This window comes from Paramormyrops kingsleyae, chromosome 14, assembly GCF_048594095.1.
Source record: "Paramormyrops kingsleyae isolate MSU_618 chromosome 14, PKINGS_0.4, whole genome shotgun sequence".
Taxonomy (NCBI): Eukaryota; Metazoa; Chordata; class Actinopteri; order Osteoglossiformes; family Mormyridae; genus Paramormyrops; species Paramormyrops kingsleyae.
The window spans coordinates 16,640,551-16,663,197 of NC_132810.1; the positions used below are offsets into that span (position 1 = coordinate 16,640,551).

General features: G+C 49.8%; 1 protein-coding gene across 1 annotated transcript in view; it reads right to left on the reverse strand.

Annotated features, from left to right (window-relative positions):
- The window catches only part of alk (ALK receptor tyrosine kinase), a 212,506-nt gene that overhangs the window by 38,178 nt on the left and 151,681 nt on the right, over positions 1-22,647 (reverse strand). The window contains exon 5 of the mRNA XM_072698713.1: positions 8,895-9,022. Coding sequence (XP_072554814.1) covers positions 8,895-9,022 — 128 coding nt within the window. The remainder of the gene's footprint in view (positions 1-8,894; positions 9,023-22,647) is intronic.

Sequence of the window (22,647 nt, forward strand, 5' to 3'; positions counted from 1 at the left end):
AAAGCGGAGAAAATACACGTGTCCTTGGCAAAGCGAATCTACGATCCTTACCATGGCAACCGCTTACTTTAATCAGGGCTCCGAAGCCGGCCGAGACAAGCGAATTGCTCTCACCGATAACATGCCAGCTCTGTCACCACGACGACAAAGCCAAACAAAGAAGCATCGCTGGGGGACAAACACGATCTTGGCCAGTCAACTGTGGCGCGTCCCCCAGAAACGCTAACGGCGGAGCTTTGCATAGAGGACGGTAAGGTAACGGGGGAGCGGGACGGCGGGGCAGACGAAACAATGCAGGGACTGAGCGACACTGCCGATAACATCAGTTCACGCTTCAAGCGCTGACGCTGTATTTGCATATCAATGTAAATGGCTTCTGGCCCGTCTATGGTGCAGTTGTAAACTGCGACTGTTTTGCCTTTCACTGGCCCCACGATCCCCCTGGCCGGCACGCACGGAAACCTCCGGCATGTCGATGTTATGCACCGCGGCCTGCCCGGCGCCCCCAGGAGGCCGGGGCCGATTTAGCGGCGCGGGTGCCTCTGACTGTTTGCCGATTCTGCAGGCGCCTCGCGCTCGGACAGCACTGAATGGTGCTCCACTGGCCTAATTAAAAGTTGGAGAGTGTGGAGAAGAACTTGGCTGACCTGAGCCGACCCAAGTCCCTTTGATCGTAAGGTTATAGCAAAGTCCTGCGAGCTGGATGTCCAGACAGAGCAGCTCGTCACAGAGCTGCACACCCACCTGTGATACATCGATTACTGTTCTTCACATCACTCTGAGCAGATCAGGACACATGCAAAGGATAATCCATCCACCTCACAGCTGTTTATCACGATCAGGGACGCTTGGAGCCTGGAGCGTCTCGCGGTAGCACAGGGCACATCCAGTATTGGATTCCAGTCCATCGCAAAATAGAGGTAGTAACTGTCCATGCTGCACCACAGACACGCAGCAAAGAGGGGATTCGAACCCACGGCACTGCAAGGGTGAGATATTAGTGCTACCCACTGAGCCAAAGTCCCAATAGCATCACAAGCTAATTCGATTCTGACCACGCATGCTGATCGGCTATGACGTACAACGCACGCCTTTACCGCGGGGAGACGCAGGATCGCGGGGAGACGCAGGAACGCGGGGAGACGCAGGAACGCGGGGAGACGCAGGAACGCGGGGAGGCCAGACGGCCTTTCACAGACATCAGACACGTGGCCCCAGTTAAAGGCCTCACACAGAAGCCCCTTCCCACATAATTGGCCTTGAAATCACAAATACCTGCTTAAAAGAATACGGCGGGACAAGCTCCACACCGCGGCCGGCTCTCCCCCGCCACACAGACTAATTGGGGGGACAGTTGTGCCCGTCAGTGCGTCAGTATCTGGCTAATGGCTGGCAGAAACATGCTTCGCGGTTTCATTTACAGCACCGGTCGCTTGCTTGCTCTATGCCCTCCCTGTTACCCTAATTAACGTCCTCGCGGCGTGGCGCAGTGCGGGGGTGGCGGCTGTGGCCTCAACCCCAAACGGCCTTTTAATCATCCCACGCGCGGCAAGAACAGGGTGCACGTGAGGCCATCACACGGGCTCGTTGGGCGGCCGCATGCACTGCGACTCGATAAAATCCCCCCTCCCCCCACCAGTGCAGTTCACACTGGCGAGCTTAACCGTGAGCTGTGAAGTGAGGCAATGACATCAGTCATGGAATCGCGGAGGGAAGTCTCCGGTGAATGTTGCGGGTGGGACTACACCACAAAAAAAAACGATAAATCGGTGGATCCCGGAGGACTCAGGAAGGCGTGAATCCGCAGGCGAGGATGTCGTTAAGGGAAGAGGGGATGCAGGTGGGGGTGCTTGGCTGGGGGGAATGGTGGTATCCATGCCCCTATCTACTCTAAAGGATGATGTATGTCCGCAATGGAGACGCGCAGGTTAACGGAACGCGGACACCAGCCATGATGGATGGCAGCATGGCGCTGCAGTATCTGTCACAACTGCCCGCATTCTCCACACCCGGTCATGCTCCCCTGCTCCCTGCTCTGTGCGGCTGTGCAATGGCCACTAGGGGGCAGCATGGAGCAGGTTGACGACGGGCCCGTTGAGTTAGCGTGGCAGCCCCGCTCCCGCTACAGAAATCTCGAGGTTGTTTATACGTGTAGGTCAGCCGTGTGCTCTGAAGCAATTTCAGCTGAGGTCACTGTGTGAGGGAGGGGGCAGCAGGGGTCACGGGCAGAGAGATAGCTTCGGTTTACATGGAGATTTTTCTAATATAGAACATTCGCTTCCTGCCGGCTTGCATGACGAGACACAAACACGACACTCAGCTGCATCTCAACCCAACTCGCACTGTCACATGTAATGAGGATGGCTGTTAAATGAAGACAGACATCATTATGCTGCTCTTAATGCTGTTTATTACCCGGCTTATAAACTCATAAGTAGGTTGCAAAATTAGTTGCTGCAAAACATGCTTTTGATTTATAAATATCATTACTGGAGTCTATTAATCTAAAACCATCCTCCATTAAACATACCAATAGCAGACCGGCATCTTTGGAGGCTTGATTCTGATTGGCTCCAACTGAGGAGACCAGTGAGGTCACTTGGTCTGGTAAGAGGCTCCGTGCTGGTGATTGGGAGATCAGTGGTTTGAGCCCCTGCCTCGGCAGAACTGTCATATTTCTGTGGCTGACCCTACACTGTGACCCCCCCCATCTATGTAGCACAAGACGGGATAAGCGAGGAGAATAATTCTAATGTACCTGTACTCATACTAGTACAAATGGCAAAGAAAGGATTTATTATTATATACGCAGAGGCACTGAGGGAAGTAAAAGCTCTCAGAGGGGGTGCATTCAGCTAGGGGACCAAAACATTTGGGGGGGGGGGAGGCAAAATGGCATTTAATAATCAAACAATGGTACTGTTTCATAGCTTCGCCACTAACAACACCTGTGAATAGGCTGGCACGTCCCCCGCTGAGAAATTATCTCTGCTTCACAATTCCGGAAGTTTCCGGGCCTAATTTGAATCTAAAAAATTGGCCGTCTAGCACAATTTGGGAAGTTTGTAACTTTTATTTGAATACGGAATGCAAACTGCCGTTAAATTTTTGCCGTGCGGTAAGAAGGGATTTTTTATCCAAATGCTGCTGCTGTTGATGTTGATGCACCGTGAACTCGGGAGTGAACTGCAGCCCCGCATGTGACCTCTGAGGAGGTGGTGGAGGAGACGGAGGAGGTGGAGAAGGAGGTCTGTTAGTGTTTCTCGGTTAACCAGGGCAAAGTCAGGCAGCGAGGGGAGGAAAGGCTTGGATAGGGAGTGTGTGGAATCATCTAGCTCACTGAGGACCAGCAATGTAACCAATGGGAAGCAAGCCAGTGATTGGCAGGTGATGATAATACCCCCCCCCCCACCCTACAGCTCCACCATTATGAGCTGTCACACCGGGACCTAATCAAGTCTAAACCTGAGGGGGTGAAGGCCAGTCCTCCACGGACCTAGTTTACACTCTTACTCAGTCAGAACAGGAGGTCACACCTCAGAGGCTCCTAGAAGTAAATCCCTGGCTAATTGGAACATCATGTGCCACTAGCACACGGAAAGCAGACTGACATGTATGGGTCACGCTATAATCATGTTTTGGTCACACTATTAATATGACATCAAATGTCATCTTGGACAAGCGGAGGTTCCCACCACGTTGAAATTGGATGTAGGGCAGCTTGGTTCCTCCTCCGCAAACATCTCAACAAGCGCGTGGAACAGATTCCACTGGCTTAGACCCTGTGGTCCCCCTGGGCCTCGTTCGGCGCAGGAAGCACTTGTTTAAGAATTCAATTAACTCTGCCGGGCCACGCTTGACTGGCTAACGGAGGCCTCTGGCTTCATCCATCTCTGTCACCCCCCGCCAAAGGGAGCGAGGGAAAAAATGGCCGTGAAGTCGACGCTAACGGCTTCAGCTGCAGCGGGTCACGGGAGCATAAGCCCCCCCATCCCCCACACAACCCTGCTTTGTCCTCCTCTTCCTGGCAGCCAAGTTCATGCGAGTATCTAAGTGACACATGGGCTCCAGTTCCCTCGCCAGGTGGACATAGACACCCGCCCCCATGGGGCCATCCCGGGTAATGCAGGAAGCGCGGTGATGTCACTGGCTGTTTCCCAGGACAATCAGCTGCTATGTTAAGTGACTCCATCGCGAGTCACAAACTCAAGGTGAGTCACGCTCAGAGTCACAGGCTGAACGGAATAACTCAGGAATGGTAGGTGCCACAGGCGCTCTCACGTATGCACAAGCTGGTGGACGTATGTGCGACACACAGGGAATTATGGAGACACTGTTGGAGGAACAGGCATAGAGTGGCATGCATCCAAACTTAGGTCAGACCATTGCTTAATGAGACATGGGGGGGTGAAGAGTCCAGACGACGAGGCCGTCAAAAACACGGCGGGTGATTTATGTGATCGGCACGCAGACATTCATTTCTGCTGTCAGAACAAGGATATTGAATCCAGAGAGGAAAGTCCGATTATGCGAGTCGATATCAGCCCCGGGGCATCGGAGAAAAGGCCGAAGCAGATGAGTCTGTGGTGAGCCGGTTCCATGCCGGAACCCCCCTCCAGGGCAGAGGCTACGGAGTGAGGAATGAGACGCTCGCATGCCACAAAATGGCTACCTTAGCGTTGCCTGAATGATAGGTAGCCCCTGACACCTGTAGGGGGCGATACAGGTGAGAAGGCACCAGAACTACCCTCTTCCCAGGCCCTTAGATGGCACACCTGCATCTAACTGAGATGAGAGTCAGCATGGATGTGCGTTTGTTCTTCTCTATAATTCATTTAGCTAAGGCGTAGCTTAGTGCCTGGATGTTTATTACGATGCTTGACGTTAATGCCGCGGGGCTGCCGCCTAGACTTCATCACGTCAACCGGTAGCTTCTAGGTGTTTCCGTCGAAGACGGCGTTACCTGGAGGCCTCGCTCCACGCTCCAGATCAATTTGGCTAAGGGGAGGAATTAGCATTCGGCGGGCGGGCAAAACACTGGGGACGCCTCTCTCAATATAATCAGAAAATGCCAGGGGCGGAGCGGCCGGGGAAGCATGGATCAGAGGGGGAGGAGGGGCGGGGGGGGGGGGTGGATCAGAGGAGGAGGAGGGGCGGGGGGGGCGTGGTGCAGGTCCCCCCACCAGCTGACAAAGGATGCTCCTCTGCCGCCCACCAGACCAAACACTGAGGATTCTTCAAAATGGGCCCCATAACAAAAGTTAACAAATAATGTCAAATCATCTGTGGGTCACCCCCCACACACACACACACACACAAGCCGTGGGCTTTACTCCCATTGCTGACGGGCTTCAGCAACCTCGCGAGTGACTCCCACGCGTGACGGCACCTTCCAGAGAGAGTACATCTGCGGCCCCACATCCGCTCATGACATGCGCTCCAGCAGTGGAGACGCCGCCAGAGATAAGCTAGATCATCGTGGAGAATAATTAGCGATTAGCCACGGAAAGCTCCAGGAAGGGAGCAGGGGTGTCTGACAGGCATGTGTGCTAATCCCTCGTGGTGTCATGTGACACGGCGGCGGTGGGCTCGCATTTCTGACACCGGAAGCTGCCGGTGCGGGGTGGGCGATGCTGAACCCACATGCCGCACATCTCAGTTCCTCCTACGCATCAATCGGATTGAATTCGAACCCTGGGTCGGCAACCCCCGCCTGTTAGTGCACCGCGGCCATGAAAGGGGAGTCTAGGGGTGCCCTTGGGAAGGTCGGTAGATTGTGGTACGAACGTTTTTAATGAAGTGGAGTTATCGCTGCCCTCTCGCCAGACGGGTCAGAATATGACAACAATTAGGCCTCTGAAACTGAAGTAGAGCAAATAACTCGCCAGGGAGGTGTCCGTGGCGTGTGGGGGGGTCCCTTTCATCTCCTAGGGGCCACAGCCGAAATGTATGTCTGTGTCTGTGTGTTTGACTGTGTCTGTGTGTTCGAGTGTGTGCTTTATGTGCAGGTCTGTGTCTGTGTGTTCGAGTGTGTGCTTTATGTGCAGGTCTGTGTCTGTGTGTTAGAGTGTGTGCTTTATGTGCAGGTCTGTGTCTGTGTGTTCGAGTGTGTGCTTTATGTGCAGGTCTGTGTCTGTGTGTTAGAGTGTGTGCTTTATGTGCAGGTCTGTGTCTGTGTGTTAGAGTGTGTGCTTTATGTGCAGGTCTGTGTCTGTGTGTTCGAGTGTGTGCTTTATGTGCAGGTCTGTGTCTGTGTGTTCGAGTGTGTGCTTTATGTGCAGGTCTGTGTCTGTGTGTTCGAGTGTGTGCTTTATGTGCAGGTCTGTGTCTGTGTGTTCGAGTGTGTGCTTTATGTGCAGGTCTGTGTCTGTGTGTTCGAGTGTGTGCTTTATGTGCAGGTCTGTGTCTGTGTGTTCGAGTGTGTGCTTTATGTGCAGGTCTGTGTCTGTGTGTTCGAGTGTGTGCTTTATGTGCAGGTCTGTGTCTGTGTGTTCGAGTGTGTGCTTTATGTGCAGGTCTGTGTCTGTGTGTTCGAGTGTGTGCTTTATGTGCAGGTCTGTGTCTGTGTGTTCGAGTGTGTGCTTTATGTGCAGGTCTGTGTCTGTGTGTTAGAGTGTGTGCTTTATGTGCAGGTCTGTGTCTGTGTGTTTGAGTGTGTGCTTTATGTGCAGGTCTGTGTCTGTGTGTTAGAGTGTGTGCTTTATGTGCAGGTCTGTGTCTGTGTGTTAGAGTGTGTGCTTTATGTGTAGGTCTGTGTCTGTGTGTTCGAGTGTGTGCTTTATGTGCAGGTCTGTGTCTGTGTGTTCGAGTGTGTGCTTTATGTGCAGGTCTGTGTCTGTGTGTTCGAGTGTGTGCTTTATGTGCAGGTCTGTGTCTGTGTGTTAGAGTGTGTGCTTTATGTGCAGGTCTGTGTCTGTGTGTTCGAGTGTGTGCTTTATGTGCAGGTCTGTGTCTGTGTGTTCGAGTGTGTGCTTTATGTGCAGGTCTGTGTCTGTGTGTTCGAGTGTGTGCTTTATGTGCAGGTCTGTGTCTGTGTGTTAGAGTGTGTGCTTTATGTGCAGGTCTGTGTCTGTGTGTTCGAGTGTGTGCTTTATGTGCAGGTCTGTGTCTGTGTGTTCGAGTGTGTGCTTTATGTGCAGGTCTGTGTCTGTGTGTTCGAGTGTGTGCTTTATGTGCAGGTCTGTGTCTGTGTGTTCGAGTGTGTGCTTTATGTGCAGGTCTGTGTCTGTGTGTTAGAGTGTGTGCTTTATGTGCAGGTCTGTGTCTGTGTGTTAGAGTGTGTGCTTTATGTGCAGGTCTGTGTCTGTGTGTTCGAGTGTGTGCTTTATGTGCAGGTCTGTGTCTGTGTGTTCGAGTGTGTGCTTTATGTGCAGGTCTGTGTCTGTGTGTTCGAGTGTGTGCTTTATGTGCAGGTCTGTGTCTGTGTGTTCGAGTGTGTGCTTTATGTGCAGGTCTGTGTCTGTGTGTTCGAGTGTGTGCTTTATGTGCAGGTCTGTGTCTGTGTGTCTGGCTGATTCTCCTACCTCCCCATGAGACTTCAGACAAATTCCATCATTTACAATTCACTGATTTTCTCCTTTTTGAGTACCAGTACTTGGTATCCATTTTTTATTTTTAACTGATTCACTTACATTTTGAGTAAAGAGTTAATTTTAAAAACAGGTTCCCTTTGCAAAAATACATCATTTACATACACAGTGTGGATCACTTTGAATGTACTTTCGGCAGAACTTGTGGTGCGGACCGGTTTTATTTTTAGCGGAAATGTGCTAAATCACAGACTCGCCTCTTCAGCTTTTGTTAAGGGGCTTTGATTCCCTCCGCAGGTGAAGCATGTGCCCCCCCCCCCCCCCCGCAGCAGATTCAGATACCACATCCTTGTAGAAGCCTGCAGATCTCATTTACAAGATAGTCATTCGTTTTTGCCCAAACTAAAGCCCAGAGAACAAAATTATACATAAAAATTACACATAAAATGGAAAATTTATCTTTTCAGAAGCACAACCAAACACATTTCAATGAAAGTCAATGGCACTTTTAAGAGAAAAAAAGTCAGATGTAGAGAATGGAATTTCACACAAACAGAAGATATTGTTCTCCATAAATTTGCTGGAAGCTTCCGGGTACATTTTATCAAGGTTTTATCATCTTCTCTCTCTGTCCACATGGCTCTGAAGAGACCATTAGATCTCTGAAACATGAACGACCCCCCCATTTAACAGAGGCCAGGTGCGCGGTGAATATCACAGCCTGTGACCGTGTCCTTTAAAGGTAACGAAAGTGCGCATAACAAAGTCACGCAAAGTCACGCAAAGTCACGCAAAGTCACGCGTGCACTGTCGTCTGAACGGAACTAAACATGACCGATGTGTGATCAGAACCGGATTCTCTTGCATGATTGGGCTTGACCACCTGACAATCACATCTAATCCGAACACAAAATATCATCGACACACCTCTCAGCACGAAGGAATTCATAGACGACTGCCAGCATGTGAGAAAGTGAATAACATTACGGAGAGAACATTTCTAGAGATTCGTGTCTTGTAAGGATGAACCCTTATATCCTTTTGACCTTAATCTTTATATATTGCTGCGTGTTTAAAGCAGGTCTTTGTAGTTGTACTTGTACAAATGACAGTAAAGCTTTTGTAATCTTTTAACCTTTGAAAAAACACACACACTATTCACTATTTATCTGCATAAAGAAATGTATTACAGGACATCATCTGAAACTGCTGAAATAATCTCATGTAAATGTTTTTATTATTATTTACATATCATGTAGTTTGGCACCAAACACCACTGGTAACACTGTGCCGTAAAAAGTAACGATAAAAACGTGTCAGCATAAATAACGCCAGTCGTCAGTGACCGAGACGTGGGGATCTTACCCAGGGTGCAGTTGGTGGTGAAGTCGGGATCGAAGGCCGCAGTTCCTGCATCGCTCGGTTGGCTGTAGCCGGACGAGATCCGGAAGGGGTCCATGCGAGCTCCCACAGTGAGCCGCAGAATCACCCAGCTGGCCAGGAGAGACGAAAACAGCAAGACCAGGGTGAGAAGCAGGCAGCAGGGGGAGCAGGGGCCTTGGCGGGGGGAGCGCGTGGGGGCTGGGGCAGGGGCCAGGCTGTTGGGGGGCGGCGGGCCCGCAGAGACTCCCGATTCCGCCATCGGCCAAAGCGGGGGTATGCCCACGTTCGGTGCGCGCTGTCTGACTATAGGAGGCCGGTGGTGGTCTGATGGGAAGGAGAGGCTCCGGCAGCAGGCGGGAGCGGCTCTGCACACGACTGAGGAGGGCAGCCCAAGCGGCAGAGCGCCATACACGCCCCCCACCACCCAGCGCCGCCCCCTGCCGTCACCCTGCGCCTAATTTTGTTAACCAAATAGCACAGATTGCATTTTGGCTCCAGGCTACAGAGCGGCTTGGCCCATGTACCCCCCCCCCCCCCACTGAGTGACTCAGACACCCCCCCACGCCAGCAGCATCACCTCGTTCCCTCGTCCCCATTTCCCTCCCCCACATGTCCTCTGCGCGGAACCTCAGCCACAGTCACCTGCCTGAGAACCGCAAGTTCCCTTTACAAATTCCCGTCGCCTTTTCCACGTGGACCGCACGCCTGTCTGCTCACATGCCCGTCCTCTCGCACGCCCGTCCGCTGATTCGCACGCCTCCTGTGTTTCCGACGAGCGTGACGCTCCGCTATGCCAGAGACATCAGCCATGTACGGGCACTTTAAAAGGCTGGTTCTTATCCTTAGGTACGACCAACAGCCTTCATACGTATAAGACGAGTAATATAACTTATAATATCACTTTATTTTATATAATTATATTCTTTTTTGTTATATGTCTGTTTTTGCTCAGTTGCATGCTGTGTGTGAAGTATCTGACCATGATCAGAACAAATTCCTCAGACATGTAAATGTACACATCGAAGTAAAGTGACTCTGATTCTGATTCCAATGTGCGCTAAGAAAACATGAACGAAAGTAGAGAATAACAGCCCAGATTCTTGGCCGTAAACACACCGAGCTTCCCGATTTGTACTGCACTATTCGCACAAAAATAAGCATAAATGTTTCACCAAGACTAATTTCTTCTTTCCTATAAAAGCAAATCTTTTAAGATACTTCTGTATGAAGTACCTACTATGCCTGTGTTAACCCTTAACCGGAATGTTCCACTGTGTATGATGCCGGCCGACGTCCTCGGCTGTGATAACCGGCGTTGGCCTGAAGCAGGCATCCTCGCTCTCCGTCACTGAAACATTATGCTGCCTGTGTTAGCTGGCTCCTCGCCTCGCCTCGCCTCGCCTCGCTCCCTGTCGCTGTACTGATATCTTTTCTTGTTTCCACCTGCAGACGGTGTTTACATGCTGTTATCTGCACCTCTACTCTGTGCTGCTTTTTGGGCCTGAGAAGACAGGCTGGATAGATGAGCACCGGACATGATGAATGCAAAGAGCGACCGTGTCTGCATATCACTAAGCAAATGCGAGGTCTGAGTCTCCTCTATGTCATACCGTGTCCCGTCGCATTTCAGTTTGACACAGGTTTGCTTCAATGACTGTCAGACTATAATCCATAATATCCTGGGACATTTTTCTACAGTCTCTCCCCCCGCCAAAAAATAAACCCAGCTTTATTTACGGACTCTGCCAAGACATCCTAATGGTTTCGTAAAACACGTTGATGCACCTGCGAGGCATGCAGCTTCATTTGCATATTTGCATTCGTGCTGGAGATCAGACAAAGAGGCAGTGTAAGGTGCCCCCCCCCCGCCCCGGTGCCCAGCATGGACCAACTCCGCTGCCATGATATGTAAATCCCGGCACAGATCAGCAGCAGATCTGACAGATCTCCCGATCTCAGTCTTGAACCCGCTGTAATGTCCGGTGAACCACCAGGAAGCTCGCAGGCCGGGAAGCGTATGTCTCTCACACGACCGAAGAACAACAGACGGAAGAAGCAGATCTTTCCAGATGATTCCATCAGGTCAATACCATGACCTTATTTACATAAAGCTACTTATCAGATTCATATCCAAAGTGAGTTGAAAGTGTTTTTTTAAGTGCATCTCTCTGGACAATTTTCTGTGCCCCCCATCCAAAACAAACACTCAAAGTGAAATGTGCTGGGCTATTGGCAAACGCAAAGAGGAGCCCCGGGTGTCTGAGAGCCAAGCGACTGCCCTTCTGCTTCCTCCTACTGAGCGAGAACAGGCCCTCCCTGGAGAGAAGATGGTGCGCTCCGCAGCGCGGGGTAGATGGGGCAACTCACGCGGCCCGTCCGGGCGCGAAGGAAAACACAACAACAATGCAGACTGAGCAACAGAGATGTCATCTGCCATCTTTCTCTTTCAAATACCACAGCTGGAAAGTAGGATTATGAAGTGTAAAATTTGCTGCTATTGCTGACTGAAAGAATTATACTCGAGGATTTTTTAAAACCGGAGCAACAGTAGCAGTAAATTCCAGTGAAGGTTCACAGTCCAATTCTAGCTGGTATCTAATCCTTCCTAAAACAATATGGGCACCAGTGTGAGCAGCCAAACAATATGGCAGGGCTTAGGACGGATATTCATGTCAGCCTTCTGTGAAATGAAAAGGGCTTTTTACACATTATGACATTGTTTCTATATTTCTGCCTGTTATTACATGTTTTCTAACGATAACAATTCATTATCCCGCTACCGATTGTTCTAGAACATCCTTGAGCTGCAAGGACATCTAGAGCAGGCCGAGCGTAAATCACACCATGTCACACGGCAAGATCAGGAAGATCCATGTCAGGACTGTGACACTGACACACATACAAGAACCGTATCTGAGTCCAGAGGGAGTCTATCCTTAATCCTGAGATCCGCCATCATAGCCGGCCAGACGTCTGTGCCCCCCCCAGTTATGCAGAACATCCGCTAAAGCAGCACAAAGGAGTCCTCTATATTTATTTACTGCAGTGTATGAAGATGCAACAATATATTCTTTTTAGCAGATGCCTTTATTCAAAGTGAGATACATGATTATTTTTTTAAGAGAGCAGCGTTAGTCTGTCCCTGGAGCAACTGGGACTTAAGGACCAGTCTGCTGATGCTGGGATTTGAACTGGAAACCTTCTGATCACAAGCACAACATCATTAGCAACTGAGCCACACACCAACCCCACAGTGAGTGGGAGTACAACATCGGGGGGGTAAAAAACTGTTACATATGTGTTGTTTGTCCGTAGGGTGCTGAAAATAAGCATTTCACCGGTCAGTCTCCGTGGTGACGAATCATTATCATTCAATAACCGAAACACTTCCAACATACCACATTCATTAAAATGGAACCTGCAGAGAGAGCCGGCCTCACAAATCCACTGCCAAAATGCGGTGTCGCATGCTGCGGAGGTGACGGCACGCCTGCCAGTCGGGACGCCGGTCCTCGGCCTCTGGCTAACGGGCCGCAAACTACAATGGGTCACAGGACCGGAGGCGTCCCCAGCCTCGGAGGAGAGGCTGAAACAGACCCCTTGTGTCCGGCCTCTCTGCAATAACCATATGTAAATGAAAAAGGCGGTGTCCCTCTGTCCTTGCAGGCATCATGAGCTAGAATAAACACAGCCGTCCGCGCTGTGCATGTGCTGATCATTAATATTACAAATCGCGCAGCAAGTCTTTAGGATCCAGGGGCCTCGGCAGACTCGCTGAAAATCCGTCATGTTGGGAGCCCTCGCTTGGACCAGACCCAAGCTCAGGAGGTCGTGCCGACCGCACCTCCTCAGGCAAAGCGCTGGATGCGATGTAAGCGAGCTTCTCCGCACGTTCATACGCCTTGCGGACGTAATAACGAGTAGATGTGGAAGATGTGGTTACAAGCAAATTCTTTATGCTGGATCTTTAGAGGAAAAGGCAATAATGAACCCAGCTGCACAGTTTCTGGGAACAAAAAGGACATGTATGTACAGCCATTCGCTCCGTTAAATAAATCTGTTTAGTGTCAATAGACACAGTGTGGCCTTTGTGTGCTCAACATACAGACGCATTTATACAGACCGAAGCCCATGTTTTCGCCTCATGGAGGATTCGCTTCATTTCCTTGGTGCTTGTTTTCACACGTGTGTCTAAGGGTCACGGTTCTGTGTGTGTGTACTCAGCGTGGGTGCTGTGCCTGTCTGTGTGTGTGTACTCAGCGTGGGTGCTGTGCCTGTCTCTGTGTGTGTACTCAGCGTGGGTGCTGTGCCTGTCTCTGTGTGTGTATTCAGGGGGGTTCTATGCCTGTCTGCGTGTTTGTACTCAGGGGGGTGCTGTGCCTGTCCCGGAATCAAAGTCCCGCGATCTTGGCCGGTACTCTGGTCGCTGTAATCTTCTGTGAACGCCTCTGTGTTAAAAGGCCTGATTACACCGAGATCTGACCGACAATTATGTCCACAGTGAGCAACAAATGAGCAGCTAGATGGAGAGAAAAAAAACAGACCTGCAATCAGTCCGATCTTATCCGGCGCTGTATGGAAATCGTGCACAGAATCGACACGCTCGAAATGACACGGAAACAAACTACAAAGAGCTGTTAAAAAGGGACGAAATACTGATTAGTGACATTAAGTGTGTCTGTCCAGGGCGCAGGGTCCCGGACTGAGGGAGGGAGCGATACCTTGCAGATAAATCGATGGCTTATTTGCAATCTCCCCGCCCCACGCTTCCTCTCACGTCCCCGTCATGATAAATCCTGTGATGGAGGAACCTGGCTTTTTCTTTAACACAAATCCTTTACTTAAACCATTAACTAACTCCTAATTCCTACACCATATGTCAATTATTTACAAGAAGAGCCAAGACAGAAACAAGCAGAGCAGCCGCAAACTCAGACAGGAATCTCCAAACGGCACATTCTCCGCTGAGGTACCCACTGTTTATAACCAAACCAGATTCCCCATCCCGCGTCCGTGGGATAAATCACATCACTGGTTCCCAGGCCGATATGGAGAAAATGTGTCTGTAAATTGGATTTTTTTTTTTTTTGGTCGCACGTACCCAGAATGAAATGCAAGCAAGACACTGGGCAAACAGGACGCTTAAATAACAACGTTTTATCATGTGTTACATCTGAAAATGTTAACATCCGCCTCAACTTAACGGCCCCACATTTGATGGTCAAATTATTCACAGACAAGCAAAAATTTTACCTTTTTAATACATATATATCAGACTCAGCTCTGAACTGTAAAAGAAAATAATAAAATGTCAAATCATATCACAGGAGCCCAATAAAGGGCCGGTGTGAAACAGCAGAAACCCAAAGTGACCCGTAAGCCTCGGAAGGGGGAACTGGTCCCTGCTGACAGGCAAAACAAACTTTGAAACAAACTTTAGGGGGCTGTGTTTCTGATTAATTAAAATAAAATAGAATTAATTCAAAGGGACTATGGCCAATAACGAACTGCTGGAAACAAAATTGCTTCCGCGGTTAATTTCCCGGAGACGGGGCGGGGCGTCTGGAGAGCATGGAGCATTGCTTTGTTCTGAGCGGACGGGAATGTCCTGGTTTGAACGTCACACGCAATGTGCAGATAAACGACATCAAAGGGAAATGAAGAGGCTGAAATCCCCGCCGGGACCGAGGCCTCGTTTACACCAGACCGACTGTGGTACGAAAACAGGCCAAAAACAGCGATTAGGCCTCAATGCACAAAGACACTGGGAGCCCAGATGACCTGCCGTGGTCTCTGGGAAGCCACCAAGCCACAGCTACAAGACCACACCCACATCTGTGTATGCCTGGCTGTCGTAGCCACACCCACATCTGTGTATGCCTGGCTGTCATAGCCACACCCACATCTGTGTATGCCTGGCTGTCATAGCCACACCCACATCTGTGTATGCCTGGCTGTCGTAGCCACACTCACATCTGTGTATGCCTGGCTGTCGTAGCCACACCCACATCTGTGTATGCCTGGCTGTCATAGCCACACCCACATCTGTGTATGCCTGGCTGTCATAGCCACACCCACATCTGTGTATGCCTGGCTGTCATAGCCACACTCACATCTGTGTATGCCTGGCTGTCATAGCCACACCCACTCCTGACCACACCCACATCTGTGTATGCCTGGCTGTCATAGCCACACCCACTCCTGACCACACCCACATCTGTGTATGCCTGGCTGTCATAGCCACACCCACTCCTGACCACACCCACATCTGTGAATGCCTGGCTGTCATAGCCACACCCACTCCTGACCACACCCACGTCTGTGTATGCCTGGCTGTCATAGCCACACCCACTCCTGACCACACCCACATCTCTGTATGCCTGGCTGTCATGGCCACACCCACTCCTGACCACACCCACATCTGTGTATGCCTGGCTGTCATAGCCACACCCACTCCTGACCACACCCACGTCTGTGTATGCCTGGCTGTCATGGCCACACCCACTCCTGACCACACCCACATCTGTGTATGCCTGGCTGTCATGGCCACACCCACTCCTGACCACACCCACATCTGTGTATGCCTGGCTGTCATGGCCACACCCACTCCTGACCACACCCACGTCTGTGTATGCCTGGCTGTCATGGCCACATGCCCGCAGCTAAGCCTTTGATGAAGGGAAGTCATTACAGCGCCACATGTTGGTGGCAGCACACATAGAAAGCGTAGCTGCTCCCGATGTCGGCTCAGTGTGGCACTAAATTGAACGGCAAAGGCCATGCCACAAGCTCGCTGATTTACTCCACATGATGGATCAGGAAAAACAGGCACAAGGAGACTCATTTCTGTGATGAAGGCTCGGCCACTTTGGTCCAGAGTGCCATGAAATTACACAGATAAAAATAAAAAATGAGAATCACATGACAACCACTTGTGCTTCACTTGTGCTTTTTAAGCTGAATTATGCCCAAATTCAATCACCGGGAGTCTCATAGACTTTCTTTCCGAGAGGAAACCTATCAGATGATGGGTCTGGGGCCGTCCAGTGGTCTATGAGCGCATCCGCCTCTGCCTGACACAGGCAGAAGATCGGCCTGCTGTCACTAATCACGCAGGCCTGCGCTCATCTGTGGCTCACGGTGATTGGACAACAGGGGGCTGCCGCACGACTACCCAGAAATGCCGAGGCGCCCTGGTCGGGTAACTGTGGGAAGTTATGTTGGCATACAACTGCTGGAGGTTGACCTACATAGCGATCTTGGATTTTGAAATGAGAATGTGGGGAAATTACAATGGCATGTTGGGCCACTAGGGGGCAGAGCTGCAGGAAGGGGACGGGTTTTTTGGTTTTCATGATCCATCGTGGCACCCTGTGCATACAGATCCCTGGGCTAATGACACACAGCTGGCCCAGACTGGACTGATCACATTGGTAGAGTTAAAAAGGCTGGGGGGGACTGCACAGTGTGATATATGTTCCGGGTAGGATGTCACATGACCAGGTGTTTTCCGGATGAGTGCTTGAGTTTCCTATGGTTGCCACAACAACCAAAACGCCAACGTTAATTATACTGAACAAGTGTATGTGACACAGGGCTTCGGAAGCGAGACCCGTGCCGTCGCTAAGCCTGGAGCTGATCCCAGCACCATGGGGGCGCCAGGGATGGGGGGGTTGGTGGGGACTCACACTCAAGCACTACCGACCATTTTGAGAAAAAAAAAAAAACAACACATCAGGCCTAAACGTGAAAAACATGAGAGAGGAGGGAAGGAGAGGCCTCATGTCCAGGTTACCGGGGGTGGGAAAAAGCAGCAGAACACACCAATCGGTGCTCATTGCTGAGAACGAGCAGTGGGAGCAACCTATCGATACATATATGCCCGGTCACATGACTCTCCCTCTGGGGACGCCCCACACTAACATAGCACTGCCTGAATCCATGTGACTTTCTCACTGTCATATTAAGTCCTTGGTTAATTACAGGCTTCCTCTTGCCATTTAATTTAGACAAACAGCACAACAAAGGTTTTATTTGTACAGATGAAGTATATCTGAGTCACACACTGGACTCCATGAATGTCACTGGCAATCAGGCCGAACTCTGCCGGGTTCTGGTAGGAGGCGACTGGGTCAGATTTCATTATCCTGCGTCGGAGCGATCTGTCATTGTTAAATAAACCTCCCCGCTAACCTTGTATCTTAGTGACACTTTTTGCATTTCATGAGTGTTTTTTGTTGAGTGTAATTTTCTTGGAAAACGATGGCGATGTCTGATCCTTTAACTGTCTTGGCCTGCATTTCTCACGACGCTAAGTATGTAAGCGTGACTGGGCGTGATACGCCGACGTATCTGGCCAGCCATGGAGATCCCGGGATTCTGTCTGGCATCTGTGAGCTCTGGTTCCTACTGCAATGGCGGCAGTACCAGTTACGCACCAGACACGGACAAAATACAAATACCATCTGCTGGCAGATGGACATCGACACTGTCACCGTCACTGTCACACAGGTCCTTCCGAGAAACCAGCGGGCGGTGTCGTCGAGTGAGCCGAGCCGATTCCGATGTTACTTGGACCTCTCGCTGAGTGTTTGGGCAGGGATTACCGGGATGAGTAGAAAACAAAGAGACAGAGAGACAAGCTGATGACTAATCAATGAGAGAAGGAGATGACATTTCTAACGAGGTGTAAACAGAGCCGTTAAAGCCGCTGAAGTCTGTTCATCCATTCGTATGCAACACGGCAATCGCTGGGATTGCCGAGCCACCGACATCCGGAATAAGAGTCTCCAAACGGGATTAACTAAGGAACAAAAATAACCTACAAATCGGAACAGGGAATTATCTCAAAAATGAAAGGGTAGGGCGATCGTTCGGGTGCCTTAAAGCCAATTTGACAGAGTAAACAAGGCTTGGCGGGATCTTCCCGGGTGAGTGGAGGTGGCCTTCCCAGCGGGCTTATATCGGCTTCCAGGAAGGACGTTTACCTGAGGCACTCTGGGGTCGTGACCAGCGAGCCTGTGGAAGGATTCTCTGCGTGAGGAGTCATTATGCAAAACGCCCGTATAATTCATGCCGCCGATGTGACCTGTGAGAGCCGTATTGTATGGTACATGGAATCCAAATATTGGATCAGCCACAGTCAGTGTTGATGTAAAAGCATCCCAGGGCATTGGATGCCGGCAAATTCCTCCTATATGTAGTGTCACTCCTGCCAATCAACCAGTGGGAACCCGGTCAACCCCCACAGGGCCGTTCACACTCACTCACCCCCACGCAGGTCCACCCAGCCCCACCGCAAAAATCGACCTCCTCGTTAGCACCCCCAAGTCTCACGGGCACAACTCATAGGAAGGTATGCGTGGGAGTGATTTCGTTGTTGATGGGGCCCCAAATATCTAACTGGTAGAGTCAGAACATCGTAGCTAGCTAGCTGGTTAGCATAACACGCTGGTTCAGCGTCTCCTAAATAATGAACACGTTTATTTAATATTTAGTGTAGGCACTGTTTGTAGCCCCCTGAGACCCCACACACACACGATGGTTTGAGTGGTGGTAGGACAGGCGCACATCAAGGCTCTGTTCTCGGTCCGTTAGCTTTTTCAAGGAGAAGTTCACAAGTCTCCAGCCTCCCCGTGATTTGTAACGGCCTGTATTTATCAAACGGCATTTAAAACACGGCTAAATGTTATGCGCGTGCCCACATACTCTCAGCCCCGTTTCACAGTAAATTACTGTTTTTTCTTTTCAAAACAGTCACTTCTTCTCAGTTACACTAAACATTTACTCCTAATTATAAAACCTTTTCAAAAAAAATTTCAAATGGGGACCATTTGAAAATTGTAATCTTGCATGCCGCAAATTACGAACGGCGCCACTCAATGCGTCCAGTGTCTCATGGAAGGCATTAAGGCATTTCAGTGTTAATACATATATTTAATTTGTTTTAAAGTGGATACTTTGATCCTCAGTGCTGGGAAATTTCTTTGCCGTGAATGTCTTCTGAGATAAAGGCCTGCCTCCTGTAATTTAATTGAATACAGTTTTCAATACAGTTTGTATAGTAGCCTGAAAAGATACGTTTAATACACGCAGGAAGCCACTTTCTGCCCGCACTTCTGACAACATTGTGGCTGAATGTCATTCTGTAGGGCATTAATATATTTTCAAACCGTCACTGTCCAGCGTTTCATTCCCTTCCTTTTGCTGTAATTGAGAAACTGGCTCAATTCAGAACACCTTCCTCCATTTTTCCAACACCAGATAGCGTCCGAGCTGCGTGACCTGTCTGCGATACCCCCTACACAGTTAAAGGCCTGCCCCCCACAAAGCTAAACGCTCTATTTACACCCATCCCGTCCCAAAACATCCCAAACTTACAACTCTGTATCCAGGGAATGCAACCTAACAGTCAGGTAGAGCTTCCCAGCCGACCACAAAGCACAAGCCTGACTTCAGTATGACACACGTGGCCTTAGCCAGCACACTGTGCCGGAGAGATTAGGACACGTGAAATTGGACAGCTTTTCATTATTATTCATTGTTTCTCCTCCCCTCCCTCCATGCAGGGAGGTGAGGCAGTTCAGGAGCATAAAAGTGCTGCCGGTGTTGTTTCTTGTGAAGCTCTCATCCTTTCTCTCTCTCCCCCTCTCCTCCGTTTTTGCTGGCGCCATGGAGATGATCGCAAATCAACAGTATTCTGATCCCCCGTCCCTGAGAATGCAATTCACCCGCAATTTTACCTTCACCTTGATTTTAATAGGATGCAACTAGGCCAGGCTGACTGGCATGTTCCTCAGCTAAGGAGCGAGACCTTGGGATAAATACTAATAGCACCTAAAATACCTCAGTTCAGATGGAGAATCGAGGGCAGAGGAAGATCAATTGATTTTGCAGGTGTGTCGCAATGCGAGTTAATAGCAAATTTTCAGCAACACTAACTAAAATCCCTGCTTTTTTCTGTCTGGTCTACAGCTAGCGTGGTGGTCACTTCCATCCATCCACCACTATAACTGCTAAATTCCAACTGGGGTCAAAGGGGGGACCGGAGCCTATCCCAGGAATAATGGGCGAAGGCAGGAAACAACCCTGGGCAGGCGCCAACACACCACAGGGCCTAACCCTAACCCTAACCCTAACCCTAACCCCAACACACACACAACTACAGGGCCAGTTTAGACTCGCCAATCAACCTGCCCTGCACGCTTTTGGACCGTGGGAGGAAAGCGGAGCCCCCAGCAGAAGCCCACACTAACCCGGGGAGAGCGTGCAAAAGGACCCAGGCCCAAACCCAGGACCTTCTTGCTGTGAGGCAGCAGCACTAACCACTGCGCCACTGTGCCGCAAGCGGAGGCCGCTTCCCACCGAGAATTCTGGGACTGAGGACAAAACACCACAACAAGGGCCTTTCTGGCACCCGCAGCCTCGGCTGATGTGGCGAAGAAGTGCGAGATCCTTGGCAAATGACTGGCCAGTGTCCACATCCCCTGAGAATCCAGATCGATAAACGGTTCTTTATATAGGCCATGAACGAGAAACAGACCCTGCGTTTATCTCAGCCAGCCCTGACAGCAGTAAATTGTTGCTTCAGTACGGTATGTTTTCTTCTGAGAAAGCTGGAGTCGCGGGCAGGTGCTCCTTTGGGTGATTATTATATAGGGTTTACTGTCCGCAGCTCCGTTTCGAGAGTTCATAAGGACCCAGAGCACTACAGCTGATTTAGTTTTTTTGCTTCTGTCAGTACACTGCATCTATCATCTCACTTCTCGCTTTCCTCATACTAAAGTCCGAGGCCATCAAACTCATTGTTGAGATGATTGACTCACTGATGACCGATGATGAGAACATTCACCACCTGCCCTAGGCTGTGACCTATAGCTGACACGGTCACAAGGCCACTTTATTTTGAACCAAATCCCCGTTGTTAATGTTAACATTATCAGGAGATTCAAAAACCAAACCAAGGAGGGACATTTTAGGCTACATGAAAGCTTAAGCAATGCATCCCATAATCTTGAATTCGAACCCGAGACAGGGCTACACTTTCAGACTATGAAGTGGCACATCACCAGCCTTTAAGCCAGTGGTTATGGAGGTGAGTCCTCCCTTTCAAGACACTGCCTTTTGTATGATCAAACTCCCGTCCTCCTCCGATGGGTGGAGCAGAGAGGCCTTGTCACTTATATGAGGCTCACTGTCTGCCCCAGGAGCCTTCAGGCCAGCAGCTCGGCAGTGATCTGTTGTCCCATCTGGCACAAGACGCAAACAATCGCTGTGCAGCGTCACCCTTGGCATCCCAGGAAACTCATCCCACGAACCACACAGAGCGTGTGGAGCAGGCAGGAAGCTGTAGAGCAGGGCTATTCAACTCACGGTCCTCAAGGGCCGAGCCCTGCTGATTTTCCAGCCTTCCTTCACCTGTGAGTCAGGTGTGAAGCCTCTGACCAATCAGAATCAGTAATTATTAAACTAACTACCTGGGAGACCTGAAAACAAGGCCTGGATTTGGAATCGAGAGCCTGAATTGAATAGCTCTGCTGTAGAGTAAAGCACTTAGCGATTAGCAACTGCATGTGCCATTAAAGGGAGGGAAAAAAATCTTTGCAGATGTGGTGTAGAGACTGTGTGGGGCTGCCATTGCCTCTTACTGCTGTGTTTGTGGAATCAGGGTGAATCCCAGTGTCTGTCACATGACTCCACACGCTGGCTCTCAGTTAGCATGTTGCTGCACACCTCCTGTGCCTTCCACAAGCTCAGGGCATCATTGCTCCACAGGACAGCGCAGCAATCCCACGCTGTTTACCTTGGACGTGAAAGGCACGAAGGGCCGAGTGTGTGGGGGGCACTCTGATGCCGCATGGATGAATAAATTCGTCCATCAAAGTTTAGGCGGCACCGTAAGAGTCATACGCTAATTAGCACGCTACGGCTAAATCAAGATGAGCATTAGGGATCATTTGAGATGGTAATTTGTGCATATTATGGCCTATATAATGTGAATACAATGCTTTTCTCTTGGTTTGTTAAATACAATATCTCAGACTCACCATGCAAGTGAATATATACACAAAAATGGCCACAGCAGGCGCGCAGATGGAAACGGGGCAGGAAATCCATAAACCAGGACTGATTACTCCTTCACAGTCACTCTCAGATAGGTCCATTTCCACGACATTTACATGAATATTTTATAACTCTCAGGTTTTGTAACCGTCCCCCTGCTGAAAAATCCCTCAGTTTAGATGTTTTTTGCGTTGTAGTCTGCATTCGTCAGATCATCATTGTGCATTTTTCCAGCGTCGCGGTGCCCAAATGGCCCGAGGTTTTTTGCAACGTTTGATGTGGGGAAAATTACAATAAGAAAATAAATGAACGCTATGAGGAAGAATGAGAGCTTTTGGACCCAAACTGTTTGCTGTCAAATGCTCAAACAAAAGTGGAACGTTTAATTAAGACTCCAGTGATAGGATGAGGCTTACAGACTGCTAAGTAAACAGCAATTTAAAAAGTTAAATGAAAAAGGAAAAGAAGCTGAAATAATAATAATAATGATTTTCAAGTATGCTTAATTAACACAAAACAATCTAGTACCATAATCTGTGCTGCTGTAATAATTTCAGTTACAATAACATTCATTCTGAAACCAGTGATGTAGCTTTGATTGTGCTGAACGCAGTGAGGGGTTGCTGATGAGAACAGATTAGATGCCAGAACTACTCCTGACCAATAGGAGGAG